The 15166-nt window shown below is 40.6% G+C and overlaps 1 protein-coding gene across 12 annotated transcripts in view; it reads right to left on the bottom strand.

The window, feature by feature from the left end:
• Nucleotides 1-75: 75 nt before the first annotated feature.
• Nucleotides 76-15166, bottom strand: part of LOC147157788 (CUB and sushi domain-containing protein 3-like) — a 321354-nt gene continuing 306263 nt past the window's right edge. For all 12 annotated transcript variants that reach the window (XM_086061991.1, XM_086061989.1, XM_086061992.1 and 9 more), the window contains 14 exons: nt 14843-15025; nt 14553-14729; nt 12274-12453; nt 11922-12095; nt 11672-11845; nt 7929-8002; nt 7245-7356; nt 6972-7151; nt 6450-6509; nt 4674-4832; nt 4332-4468; nt 4047-4134; nt 3838-3973; nt 76-2904 (listed from right to left, as the gene is read on the bottom strand). In XM_086061991.1, the coding sequence (XP_085918117.1) occupies nt 2745-2904; nt 3838-3973; nt 4047-4134; nt 4332-4468; nt 4674-4832; nt 6450-6509; nt 6972-7151; nt 7245-7356; nt 7929-8002; nt 11672-11845; nt 11922-12095; nt 12274-12453; nt 14553-14729; nt 14843-15025 (1994 nt within the window). In that variant the 3' untranslated portion in view covers nt 76-2744. The remainder of the gene's footprint in view (nt 2905-3837; nt 3974-4046; nt 4135-4331; nt 4469-4673; nt 4833-6449; nt 6510-6971; nt 7152-7244; nt 7357-7928; nt 8003-11671; nt 11846-11921; nt 12096-12273; nt 12454-14552; nt 14730-14842; nt 15026-15166) is intronic.

Here is a 15166-nt window from a genome sequence, read left to right on the forward strand (position 1 = left end):
TTGAACCCCAAAGCAACTTTTAAAAGTGAGAACCCGATCCCAATATGCAAAGAAAAAGACATGTTAATTACAAAAGCAAGTAGCCTTTTTTTTAATCTTACATTGCATTGAAAATTTACATAATAGATTCATTACATTTTACAAATAATCTCATCATAAAAATATATTTCTGTACAAAACACTTTGTTTAGTTAGGTATATATTTTTTTTAACCATAATTTCTTTTTATTTTGTTTTTCTTTTCAAACAGGGAATACTTCCAGTGTCCGTCAAGGGGGGCGAAGAAGGGCTTCAGTCTTCCAATCAATCTTATTGCAGTCACTGGGAGAAGCTTGTGTTTTGGGGGCGGGGGGAGAAAAATGCCATTGAAAGTGGGATACGTGTGTGTGTGTGTGGAAGGCGTTGTCCCAGGTGTGGCGGGGTCCCCAAAAATGTTAGTTTTTTGGTAGGCACTGTGTCAGATTCATCGTGAAAAGCACTACTAAAGCCACCACAACACAACAACAACGTACATACGACGACAATCACTCCAAACTGTCCAAATGAGCGTGGATGAACTGAACCGCCAGCAAAATGTCAATTTGGCAACAACTAAAAGACAAAAAGATGATGAATGCGGCACTCGTTAGAGGAAGCAGGAAAACGATCAAGTTGACTGGCCAATTTGCAAAGAAAAGAAAAGTCCAAGTTGTGGCTCATTTTAAGGCCGACAATTATACGCGTGGTTTCCTAAATCTGCCAACTTTATTACTGATGGGAAATAACCGCCATTGAACAAAGAAAACCAGACCAATAATAAGGCCCACAAAGTATTCCACCGGGCATCCAGTTGTTTACAATAAAATTCCTGAACAAAGGAATCCGATAATGAAGGGGGTAAAAAAAAAAAACACTTCATTACAATTAAAGCAAGATTTCTGGTCCAAGTTGAGATCTCTCGTCTTACTACAAACGCAACATTTTAACACAATCCAAATAAAAAACGCTGGACCGACAAATTTGAGTTCATAACTATCTAGATACTTCAATTGATTCCATCTCTAGCCCCTTTCACACGACTGTACTTCCCCAGCAAATTGGCGTGGAAAGATATAGCTGTCAAATCATCATTTCCGAACTACGTGTTGAATCAGCCGTTGCGGCTTCACATGTCAGTTAATTACAGGACATGTATGTTGACGTCTGAGCGATAGTAACAATTACTTTCAATGAAAAAGAGGGTAACAAGCTAGCTATTTGGCCAGTGTGAAAGGGGCTCACATCACTTGAATCCAGCTCCACTACTCTAAATACGGTACTCTGGTTAATATTGCATTAGTGGAATATGTGTTCAGCAGTTTTGATCAATATCACAAGGCGGCCATTTTGCCACTTGCTGTCGAGTGAAAATGACATCACAGTTGCTCAGGTAACAACCAATCGCAGCTCAGCTTCAGTAGATAGGTGAGCTGTGGTTGGTCGCCCCACTGAGACTGATATAAACGGCTGGATTTTGCTGAATAACTCATATTCCACAAATATGATATTTATTTATTTATTTGTCATGTTTAGGTGAGGTCACATACAGTATAACATATTATGAAATGTTTAAGGTTAACTTCCCCTTTAACAGCTTTGTAAATATCGTAGCACCGTAGGAAAAAAAAAAAAGATCACAAAGACTGATAACACATTTTTAAAGTGGTAGCTGTTGTGGCTTTTCTCATTTAGATAATTAGATACAGAGTGACGTCTAAAACAAAACAAAACGTAGAACCTCCGGACAAGCAGACGGCAAAAAGCAATGAAAGTGTGCGACTTCACATTCTGCGAAGGGAAAAAAAAAAGTGGTTGGCCAGATGTTTTTTTCCTCAAAAAATCCCACGTGATAATCTGCTGCTATGATCCGTCCTGGCCGCGCCCCCGTGGCAAATATATAGCACAAAAATATAAGTGGTGACCACTCCCGAATATATATTTTCATATATATTCGCAATAGATTTTACAGATCAGAAGATTCTGCAGTAGTAACAAATAAAGGAGGAAGCACTCGCGGAGTGCAGGATCACAGTGGAACCGCGGCGGCGGTCCACGTCGGCAGGGCGGCAAAGCCCGCTTCTGGTTAAGTTCCGACGGCGGCGGTCCTGCAAGCAGTCTCCGTCTCGGCCCCTTCCCGTTAAAGTGTCCCGTTCTCCGGGGGCAGACAGGAAGCGTTTCCTGCCCGATGTGCTTTTAGTGCCAGAGCCAGAATGTCAGTTTCAGACTCGTCGTTAGTCCGCCTCGCATCGGAGTCTATTTGGAATTCACTGAATCAGGGAACATTCTGAAAACAGCTGCGAGTTTTAGGTTTGCTCTGATTGGCTACGAGGGGATTTGAAGATCTTAACCCGCCCCCTCCCCCCGAGACGATTCGCTTAATCGACTTCCAGTTCAGTTCGGGGTTGTCTGCGTCTCCTCAGCCTTTCCGTCCACCGAAATGGGAAAGGAGCGATTTAAACATTCCGTGACTCAGCCTTCCTCCTCCTCTCATCTGCTCCACTGGGGCCCGGGCTCCCTTTTGACTCTAATCCGCCGTTCACTCAGGATTAAGGACGCCGTCTCCGGGGCTGCCCTCATCCCTTCTTTTGCTCACGAGTTTTAATTTTTTCCCCTTTCCCCAAACTTTTGCTAACTCTCCGCAATGTGAGATTGCAGACCGAGCGGCCGAGACCAGTCTGAATCGCCGGGAACTGTTTTCCGTTCCGGTTCCTGCCCGTCATGGACCCTCAGACCATGGTGCAGACTGTGTTGAGATTGGGGTCGAAGCGGACCGCCTTCCCCTCCACCGCCTTGGCGTTGGTGTTGTACATGGGGTTCTCGAAGGCGGCCTGCCCGTTGTTGTTCTCGTGGACCGAGCAGCCCGTGTACTGGGTTTTCGGTGTGGTCCTGTGTGTAAATAAATATGAAAATAACACAACAACAGAGGGGTAAGACAAAATGTCTATGAACATAGACAAATGCCTCCATGTTGTAATTGAGTTGGGGGTTCCTGGGGTTCCTGAAATGATCTTCAAACGTCAGCATAGGCAAACAAGCTCGCTAGCCCACATATCTATGATACATCCTTCTGACTGGGGTTCACAAATGAGAAAAAATAAAATAATAATAATAATAAATAATAGTATATAGTGAAATTTGACAAATAATTGACGGACATAAATGTGTGTGTTTTTTTACATCCCAAAATTCTGAAGAGAAACCTCCAAATGGTTTCCAGAAAAACATGGACTGGCTCTCCTAGCAAAAAATAAATAAATAAATATTTTTTTTTTTACAATATTACCAAAAAATATTTCTTAAAAATAGGTGAATCTATGATTATATGGTATGATTTCACTAAAATGCACTCACACTTTAAAAAATTAAAATTGTACCTAAATAAATGTTTAAAAACCAAAAAATCGTAATAATTAAATGCAAATTTAATGATCTTAAAAGTTAAATACAACTAAACTGTACTTGGGCAGTGATCCTTCTTCATACCACTAGAGGGAGCCCATAGCATACCAATTTCTAAAAATGTGTCTATGGGCTGGTCTTAATTTTGCCAGGATGTGATGTGGCTAATATACATAATACCACCCCCATATGCAGTTTCTCCACCTGCTTGAGACCGCCATTTTCAAGTGACGGCCAAAGCCAAATGTTTGTTGGCGTTGTCGAAGTGGACGTTGGCTCATTTGCATGAGACAGGACTGCCCCCTTAAAAAAGGATCCTTTAAGCAAACATTGGGTGGAAAATTTGATACAAGACTTGATGCTTAGGCTATTTTGCGAAAAAGCCTGTCACGTACGATGAATGCGCTCTTTGGTACGAACCTTTGTTTGTATAGATAGAAGCCGAAGCCGGTAAAAATGAGCGCGAAGAAAGGCACCAGGATCGCGATAGCCACCGAGCTGCTGTTGGTGCCCAGCTGAGGCGGATGCGAATTCTGACTCTCCGACATGTTCAGACCTGCAAAGAAAACAGGAAGTTAGCTTCCATCATCATCATCATCATCATCAAGTCATTTTTCGAGAGCCATTACCGAGTCGCTGGAGTCCAAACTGTCCGTAGTCTTTTCCCTGAATGAAGCCCTGGAACACGTAACTGGAACCGTCGGGTTCGGCCGACACCTGCAAAGGTAAATAAACACCATTCAAGAAAAAGTGATGGACTGGATGGTATGCGCATGTACATTAAATGTTATGAATTTATACTGAACACTTTTAAGATGACATTTTGTGCTCCATTTTCATTGTCCCCATCCGCCTTTAATAGCGGAGGATGACTGTGTAGAGTTGATATTTTCCGCGATTACACTGACGCTTACAAATCCATCCATGGTCCACGAGTCTTCGATGATCTTGGCGGGAGAAATGGTGGAGTCTTTGAGCTGGTTTCCCTGCTGCGCGTAGTTCACGTGGTACATCAGCAACAGCAAGCGCGCTTCGGACGTCTTATAAAGACCTACAGGAGGAGACACCACATCTTATTCTTTTTTTTGGATTTATTTTTTTAGTTTCTGCCATTTTTTTTTTGGTACTCATAATGTATGTATATGTATTGTCCTGTATACTATATAGCGATATCATATTAATGAAAATAATATGTTCATCTATAGCTTAAGATTACATAATATGTCTCAGAGCCAACAGCAACATGCGCGACATGCCTGATAGCAGCAGTTCCATGTTGCCGTTGCTCAGGGTGACGTTGACTCTGCCCGTGCTGGCATTGAAGCTGGTGATGCTCAGCGTCATGGGCTGCTTCCTTCCCCTGTAATTGTACGAGCCCTTCCAAATGTAGTTGGGGGCGAACACGTCGTCGGGGACTGCGGAACCAAGGGGGAAGGGGGTGGTTAAAATATATATATATTTTAATGTGCGATGATATGGGCCACTGAGAATCAGAGTGGCTAACAGCATTTTTGTCATTTTTATGTAAAGTGTAGAAATGAATATAGAAAAGTTAATAAAGGGCAATCCTATATTTCACTTGTGGAGTTAGCCCACTCTCACTTTCAGTGGTTTCCAGTCAGAATGCCAAGTGACAAGACAGAGTTGGCAACAAACAACAACCTTTGGTTGATTCTTAAGAGTTACATCATTTGTGTGGGCTTGTCATCTACATGGGCAACACTTTTTTCCCCCTCCGATTGCCATAAATGACTTAACCGATTAACTGCTCAGTTTCATCACATTAAGAAATACATGTATATACAATTAAAAAATACATATATTTATAAATTTATCTATATATATATATATATATATATATGCCCAAAATAATTTTTTGCATTCAAATGACCATTACGGATTGATGGGTGGAATTGTTTTTGGGGAAAAATACAAATCACAACAAAAAACAAAATTTGCATTTAAATTTAAGTAAAATAAAAAGAGTAATTTTATCTTGTTTTGTTTAAACAATAAGTTAAAATATAATTCTTGAAAGAAATAAAATAAAATTTTTACCTGAACTTTTAAATATACACCCAAAAAGTTAAAAATATTTTGTTAACATTATTTTTAATTACTTCACGTAAAAAAAAAAATATATATATTTTTTTTTTGCATGAGATTTCTACTACCTAGATACAAATTGCAAATATATATATATAAAAAAAAAAGTTTGTGTATTTACAACTAATTTGATAGCAAACTATATTTGCTTTTAAATAAAAATAAATATCAGATATCAAATTTCATTATTATTGTTATTAAAACTGATGGGGTATATATGGAGAAAAACAGGAATTTAAAAATTATAAAAAAATAATCTTAAAAAATACACGATTAAAGCTACTATATAAAAAAAACAATCAAATTGAATAATTGGAAAAAAATACAGCTACACTAAAAATATTTTTCATCATAAATTAAATCAACTCAATTAAAACTGAAAAATTAATATATTATTCATTAGTCTTCAATTCCGCATGAGACTGTCCTTATTTTAGTTTTTTGTCTTTAATTGTTGTATGTCTAATCAACATGTATTTATACTGTACATCACATTGTTTCAACTGTGGTTGCTTCAAAGCGCTCTATAAATAAAGTTGAGCTGAGTATAGGTTGATTGATAAAATGTAGCATAACAGGTATAGTTTATAGAGGTTATATAGCATTATGGCCGTACCATAGTAAAAAGTAGGCCAGTGTAAACACCATTAAATGCAGTTTGATGTAGTGCAGATGTAAATAGCTGGTTATCATGCAGCAGACGTTGTTGGCAGTTGGCGCTAAACGGAAACATTTGTTACAGCTGTGACTTCACATTTAAAAGTGTTTAGCTCCTCGGCCAAAATAGTGACCTTTTGAGAAATTAATATAACAAACATGGCCGGCAGACAAGGAAGCAGCGGTCACACTTGGCTGCGGGCTGTGCACAAACGCGGCTGTGCTGTCTTTTGGACTGCATCGAGACTTAAAAGGGAATCAGCACTAACCGTTCAGTTTGGGGCTCGGGGTTCCCATTGCTGGTTTCGCAGCTTTCTTCTTCTCGCCAGCTGCAAGCATACAAAGTACATGAATACACATTTGGCTCCATTAACCATGTGGCGCTTACTGATGACATGGAAATTGGTACAAAATATGGTAGTGTGCCAGATGTAGGCTTAATGTCCCATTGATGCAGGAGACAGAAAATTAGAGCTCAGGGCTGCTCACATGATTAGCACTAAATGACTATCAAGTGTTTGGGGAAGAAAAAATATATTAAAAAAATGGGTTGCTGCAAGCCAGGCTATGCAAAGTGAATCCACGACTAATGATTTTTAAGATTAAATGATTTTTTTTTTCTTAATATATTAACTTAATTTCCCACCCCTCAATTTTATATATTTTTTTTAAATTTCAGTCATGTTTGTATTTTATTATAGTTAGGTATTTAACAGTTTAATAGTCAGGCTTTTATTTATAAAAAAAAAAAAACACACACACACACTTTAATATAAATTTTTAGTTTTTACCGCGACATATCGGCATCTTTCCGGTCCAGGTTCCGTCACTCTTGCAGACCCTGTGCTCGGAACCCCCGGCGAGGAAGTAGCCGGGCTGGCAGCTGTACACCAGCGTGTAGCCGAAGCCGGCCAGGTCCATGCCCAGCACGTCCACGTGGAGTGCGCTCTCGGGCTGCTTGCATGCGTGCGCTGTGGGAGGACGACAACCAGACACCAAAAAATTATTTAAAAAAAAAAGATTGCAATTGGAGAGGACGTGACGGCATGGAACGGGACTCTTACGTGTACACTCCGGTTGTGTCCCGCTCCATCTCAGATCTGGTTGGCAAGTTCTGGAGGAGGAGCCCTGGATCAGGTGACCCGGCTGGCACTGGAAGGACACCAAGCTGCCCACCTGCGACACGACAAGACGACAGAACCTTTCACACTGCTAAATTGCTGTATCAGAGCCATAACATGAAGTGCTCCACAGGACAACATTTACATTTAACATTTACCTCTCACGCAGAGCAAAAATACTCTCATACACACCCAAAAAGCTCTTATTATTTCTAAACAACAAATGAAAATAAACTTATAAAACCGTCACAAACACCCCAAAACTCTCAATCACAAAATTATTTTGCATATGAAAACTCACACAAAAACTCTCACACATACCAAAAAATCTCTGTCACCCAAAATACCCTCTCATTCATCCAAAAATGATCTCACATTAAAAATAAAATAAAACAACAAAACCTCATACACATGAAAAAAATGCCTCAATCAAAATTACATGTTAATATACACAGTTTAATTATTTTAAGTATATTTAACAATATACTCAAATAAAAAGCTTGAAGCAAGCATGCTTGAGCCTCTTTTTTTTTTTGCCTCTTATTTGGAGAACTGTGTTTTCATGAGAGAGTCTTTTCATTTCTTCCAAGTGATGTTTTACAATAATCTCTGTGTTCACTACATTACCTTAAATCCAAAGGTGCGGTTGAGGGATCCGTATCTGGGCGTTCCTGGGTTGTCACAGCTTGTCTTGGTCGGCTCTGCAAAGAAGAAACACAAGCGTCATGCCCTCGCTCCTCTCCACTGGTCCGTTGTTGTCATGGCAACAGAGATTGCCGTGCGCTGGAGCGGCACCAGGGGGCAGCAGAGCTTTGTCACAAAGGCAAAAGGATGCAGTAGAGGAGAGAGAGCTATGATGTGCTGTAAATGCCCATATTAACATTTACCTCTCACACTTATCAGAAAGCCTCTCACACAAAAAAACCCAAAACATCACTCATCAAAAACCTGGTAAATTTAACAAAAACTCTCAATTACAGCGTGAAACCACTCACACACACTCACCAAATAACTAAGACTGACCATGAAATCTGACCCACTCCCATCAAAAAATGCTGACACTCATTTAATGAACACCTATCACTAAAAATATATATCTTACACTGACCAAAAAACTCACACATTCATCCCCAAAAAGTTCAGACTCACCCAAAAAACTGCACACACAACATAAATCTTTCGCCCAAAAAAAAAAAAATTCCTCACACAAAAACACTCACAATAAAACTCTCACATTTACCAAAACACCTCTCACATTCTTCAAACACCTCTCTTACAATAAAAAAAAACTCACAGTGACCAAAAACCTCTCATATTTACCAAAAATTATTTTAATATGCAACATAAAAACACCCTCTCATTCATCAAAAATTTTCACCCTCACCAAACCTTACTATGACACAAAAACTCTCTCACAATAATAAACTCAAATTAACCAAAAACCTGCTCACATTCACCAAAAGAATCACACACACTGGAAATCCCTCGCACTCACCCAAAACATTTTCTCACCCAAAACTCTCACATTCCACAAAATCAATCTCCCACCAAATCTCAGCACTCACCAGAAAATGGTGCGCACACACACAAAACGATTACAAAACCTCTCCTATTCACCAAACAAACCTCACACAAGCCAAGCCCTCTCCCACTCACCTAAAAACATCACTGACAACAACCTCTCACACTCAACTCTCACATTCAGCCCAAAAAAATCTCACAAAAACAAAACACACACACACACACACAAAAAGATCTCACACAAAAATCAATCATGTTTATGTAATCTCTCCTCTTCACCTCATTCGTTACTTTACCCCCCTTCATCACCCTCTCCTCCACCTTCCACATTTGTCCTCTTTCTTTCTCCTCCTCCACCTTCCTCCCTCCATCACACCTTCTTTTCACTACTCATTCACCTCCTTTCATCACTCATCTCTCACCTTCACCTCCTTCATTCAGCCGACTCATTGACCTCCTTTTCTATGCAACCTCTTCTTCTCCCTCTCCTTTCCTACTTATTCCTCTCTCTTGACCATTATTTTTCCTTTTCCCAACCCTCTTTTGCTACTCCCATTCTCTCCATCATCCCTTCCTCTACATCTCTCTTTCCCCTCCAGCTTCTCTCTCTTTTTACTCATTATTCTATTTTTTTTTCTTCCTTCAAAGTTCCGCAGTAGTCCGTGCGTTTTGTGTGCGCGTTGAGATGCTATCAAGTTGTCCCAAACGTTCTACTTGGAGTCATCTATGAGAGTGCCAAAGAATGCAGAGTTTCTGCGCGCGTGCGAGTTTAACGCAACACTCAGACATCAAGATGAGTCAGCACACACTTGACGCTGAAGCACCTACTCGCAAATCATGCCCGTCCGTGTGTGAAGTGGCGCGCCAAGGTCCGCGTGTGCTGAGCCTTTGACTAAATAGCAGGGGCCGCTCACTCCTCGACACCCCCCCCCCCCCCCACATACCTCACTAGACCTCATTTCAGCCAGCATCGACAGATGAACTCAGCCGTTTCATTGTCGTGATAATCTTCTGTGTCTGGCGTGAAGCATTGGAGGCCATCTGTTTGTACTGAGGAGAGATGTATATTGCAGCTAGTTTAGCTTAGCCCAGGGATAGGGAACGCTGTCTGTTTTTAGATGTTTCTTTCCTCCAACACACCTGATGATGATCAGAAACGTCATCAGGCTCCTACAGAGCACATTGATTAGCTGATCATTTGAGTCAGGTGTGTTGGAGGAGTGAGACATCTAAAACAGGCAGGACAGCGGCTCTCAAGGACCGGAGTTTCCTACCCCTGGCTTAGCCGCTAGCTACGTATCTTATAACCATAGCTTAACTGTACACTTGAGCATATGAATTACGATCAATTTTAGTAGGGAGAGTCAAACGCAAATCACTTTGAAATTAGGGGGGAAAAAACTTACACAACTGCCTGTTTTTGCACCTATTCCCAGAACTGAAGTTAGTAATTAACCAACTTTCTGTCAGCTTTAAATCCTGGCTTCAGTTGCATTACGTTAGCTTAGCTGCTAGCTTCTGATATGTGATGTGTTTTTTTTTGTGAGTTTTGCAGAGGAAGAACTCTTCATGTTTATATTTATTACTCAAATTAATTGACAGTTCCTTGAACATTTATCTAAGATTTTTCTTTCTACAACAACAAATGGGTATCGATGACCAAGTCTATGTCTTTGTTAGCTTAGCCTTAGCTACCCAAGGCTAAGCTAACAAAGACGAGTTCAGCCAGTTCTAATTCAAAAACATTATTATTACTCAGTGTGCAAAAATGTAGGCATTATTATTGGTGTCCTTTTAGAAAACCAGATCCCGACGCCATCCTTTACAACATGTCTGTCTAGTCCTCCATCGTTATCATTCCTGATCCGTCTGTGCAACTTCTGCTTTGATGAGCAGCGGCCGGCTTAACCGGGAGCGAAAGCCTGCAAAATGCCACATGTGGGTGGGCCCTTAATTGCCCTGATCGTTAAGGCAGAGGGATATGAGACGGTGCGGTTAGCTGCCTTAGCTAGCGGCTCCCCACTGAGCAACAAACAAGTTGGAATTAAGCATCCGCAGCCAGACATAAATAATGTGCGACAAACCCACGCGCGCGGCCATTTGGAAGCCACCTAAACACATTCAAAACAACAATGTGCGTCTTTGTATATCACAATTACACAGTGACTTAAGACGAGAACGAAACAGCAGTCGGCAAAGCAAACTGTCAGAAAAATATATGCCTTTGAACTTAAAAATTGGATTCTGTGAACAACAATGTAATATTTCCCTTGAGTGCAAGGATAAGAAAGCCAACCTTGTTTTTCCTGTCTGATATTGTATTATCAATTTGCTGAGACAAAGCAAGCTGTCTGTAATTAGGCGGGCATCAGTTGCATGAGACAGATGATAAGTGCCTGTTCATGGCTGCAAATACGACCTCGCCTAAGGAGAAATTGACAGACACTTTTCTGACTAGCCATCAGGTTGTATTTGAACTGTTTCCATGCATGCAAGTTCTTAATTAACTGTGTCTCTCATAATTCGCAAAGCGCTTGTCCTGTCTCTTGTCTGCTTTTGAGTACTGATCTCCACCAAAGCTGAACAACCCCAAATTAGGGATTGGTGGTGTCTAAATGTTGAATGCAATAATCACAGTGAATGTCGGGAAACTGTCAAAAATTATCAACACAAGTGGAAACCCAGTGGATTGTATATTGACTGATTTTATGGAACTCAGGCCATTTTCTCATTGAGGAACCCAACCCCCAATATTTGTGGGAAAATACTTATTAGTGAGGTATTCTCATTTATTCAAGAATGTTTTGGGTAAAAAATTAATGAATAAAAAAATCAACCAAAATGATTACCTATACAGCAAGGCTGTGTACCGCTCCAGCTACCGTCATTTTGGCAGAGCCTGGTTGCCGTGCCGACCAGAAGGAGAGGCGGGGAGCAGGAGAAGGTCACTTCTGATTGGTAGATGAAGCTGCGCCCCTCCCGGGAGCCACCCGCTGGAGTACCAGGGTCACCACAAAACTTGGCTGCATATATATATATACAAAAAAACAAAAAATAATGTCGATTCTGTATGGCTGGTGTAATGCATTGTGGGCTTACGTAAACACTGCGGCAGCATCCCGCTCCAACTTCCGTTGGCCACGCAGGTGAGAACGGCCGGGAAGGACAGTTCGTAGCCCGGCGAGCAGCTGTAGCTTACGCTGCTGCCCCACTCAAAGTCGCTGCCCTGCAGGACCCCGTTGCTGACGGCGGCGGGAGTGGGACATGTCACCGCTAGACGAGGGAGGGCAAGAGAGGAAGAGGGACCTTTAATATTAATAATGTGCTAATATCCTAATGTGATTTTTTTTCTCCATTATATAGATATTACAATGGTTTTCTTCCACTATGTGGATTATTCTCTAGACGTTATCATAAAGCCTAAACACTGTGACATTGCAGTGGTCATTACCTGTGCATATGGGCATATTCCCGCTCCACGTCCCGTTCTGAGTGCACATCCTGACGGGCGAGCCGTCCTCCTCCATCCTGTATCCAGGTTGGCACTGGAAGGTCACGTTCTGGCTGATGGTGAAGTCTTCGCCGTAGCGGAGGCCGTTTGCCGGGACGCCAGGATCCCCGCAGTTGATCACTTGGAAATGGCAGAAAATAAAAAGATCAGGGTTAGAGTTAGTTTTAGGAGCAGGGTTAGGGTCTTGTCCATTCACTGCGCCTGTATTAGCATGGATCTAATTTCTTTTAGTGGCTTGAAGTCAAGTGATGCCTGGGAGCGGCCGAGGTTGTCTTGGGTCTCTCTTTGGAATCACATTAACATTCCCTTGACTGTACCTATAAAGTCCTGTCCTTCATAGCCTAATAGGTATTTGAAATTCCTCTAAGGCCGCCACCGGATGCATACATGACTATTAATAGATGTCCTGTCATCTTCCTCCTGTAAGTCGGGCGTGGGGAACCTTTTGTTCTATCAGAGGCCATGAGTCCTCAAAGTCCTACTAAATGTATGCAAAAAAAAAAAACTTACAGTACAGTATCTCAAAAAAAGTGAGTAAACCTTTCACATTTATGTAAATATTTGATTATGCATTTTCATTGGACAGCACTCAAGGAAGTGACACTTTACTACAACGCAAAGGAGTCAGTGTACAGCGTATATAAAAGTGTAACTTAAATGTGTCCTCAAGATGATTGAACACAGCAACAAAAGTGAGTACACCCCAATGTGAAAATATTTGAACTGATTTAAAAATATATATTTTACACTTTGTGGCCACGTTGAACATTTTTTGTACTTTTTTTTTAGTAGCATGCCAATAATGTTGACGCTTGATGTCATCACAGCTGTTCTATACATCTTGACATGACAAATTAAAGTGTCTTTATTAACGTGTCATCTTACTGTTCAAGGATGTGGCAAGTTGCACTTATCCAACTCTTCTCGACTTCATCGAGCCAATTAGCTAAAGTAAACACCGATCATGGTTACACGCGTCATTCTTTAACGTCGATGGCAGCGGCACGGAAAAGCCAAGGAGCGTTGCATTACTCAGAGACAGGAATAATTTAAAGCACGGTTGGGAAGTGGGAGGAGGCCTAATGATCACACATCAGCAGCTTGGCAGAACTGCAAAGCAAAAGATTTAATAGTAAATATTTCCCGTAAGTAGCACATAAAGATTGCTGTTTAACCTCAAAGGACCTTTGAGTTTAAATGACGAGGCAGCAATTTATTTCCTGTTTTAATTTTTAATTTTAATTTGTTGATAAGTGTATATAATTATTAGTTTTTATTATTTAACATTCACATTTGTGTGTTTTTTATTTTTCATTGTGAACACATTGTTTGAAATATATATTTTAACTTATCAAAAAAATTTTGCTGATGCTTTTGATGTTTATTGAAATAATATCTGACAAATACATCACAACATTTTGTAATAAAACTTTGTAATTGCCTATAGATGCCACAAAAAAGCGACAAAACACCATTTTTTTTATTAGACCGCACAAAAGCCTGTGTAAATAGAGCTCATGCCCTCACATGGGGAAAAAACTACTATTAAACAAATCTTAGGTATGAGCATAAAAACAGTGACTACACAGTAAATTCTGTAGAGTACATTTTACTCTAAATAGAGTTTATTTGATCCCACTCTAAACGGAGTAAAATTTACACTTGGAAGAGAGTAAAAAAAAAAAAGAAGAAGTCATTCAGGGGTGGGAGGAACAAACCCACAACTTCCTCTCTGACCATGCAGCTCCTACTATGTGTTTGTATCTTTGTCAGCTGGAATCTTTGTTAACGCCAATGTTTTTGGTCACTTTTTGGATATAAGCAAACAGTAGGAGTGGCATAGCTCAGGTGGTAGAGTCTCACAAGCTGAATTGTGTGAGTTCGTTCCTCAACCCTTGTGTAACTTTTGTTGTTTGTTTTTAAATAAATTAGTAAAATTTTGTCAAAATCTCTCCTTGCAAAATATACTTAGAATTTTTGAGTGAAAAATCTGTTTTTTATTTTATTTTATTTTTTATTTTTTATGGGATAGGCAAATTCTCTTATACACACTAAAAATACTTTGAGTAGAATTTACTCTGAATATTTTACGCTCTTCCAAGTGTAAATTTTACTCTGTATAGAGTGGGACCAAAAAAAAGTCAAATGTATTCTACAGAATTTACTGTGTACTTGAGTTTTTCAGCAAATAACGGGAAATATCAAATCAAATGCCTTACTGGTACAGTTAGGCTGTATTCCCGACCAGGTGCCATTGGCCAGACACAGCCTGGTGGTGGCGCCGGAGAGCAGGTAGCCCTCCATGCAGGAGTAGATGACCGAGTGGGAGAAGGTGGTCCCGTCCAGACGAAACACTCTGCCGTTGCTTGGAGTACCGGGATTACCGCACTGGATGGCTGGAAAAGTAAACAAATTATACATTTAAGTAATATTTCCAGTAATGGGAAAGTTGAGCATTCATTTTTTTAATGATTTAATTTTTTTTTTTAAACTATTGTCCTCCTCTTACGTTTGCAGAAGGGCTGCGTTCCCGACCAAGTCCCGTTTGGGAAGCACATCCTCTCGGCCGAGCCGATCAGTTCGTAGCCCTCCGTGCAGCTGAAGAACACCTTGGAGCGGATGCGGAAATCCGTCTGCTCCCTCGATCCGTGGGACGGGATGCCCGGATCGCCGCACGAGCCGGCCGTGTCACCTAACACGAAAAACACAAATCCTTTAAAAACATCGTACTGAAATGTGCCGCGACTGAAATACGCATTTCAGCCTATGAGAGCATTTCACTAGTTTGTGCGAGCGAAGTAATAATGCAAGCGATAATCCTGAATTATGTCCT

The sequence above is a fragment of the Leptonotus elevatus genome, chromosome 19 (assembly GCF_054856555.1).
Source record: "Leptonotus elevatus isolate MCC_2025b chromosome 19, RoL_Lele_1.0, whole genome shotgun sequence".
In the NCBI taxonomy this organism is placed as follows: domain Eukaryota; kingdom Metazoa; phylum Chordata; class Actinopteri; order Syngnathiformes; family Syngnathidae; genus Leptonotus; species Leptonotus elevatus.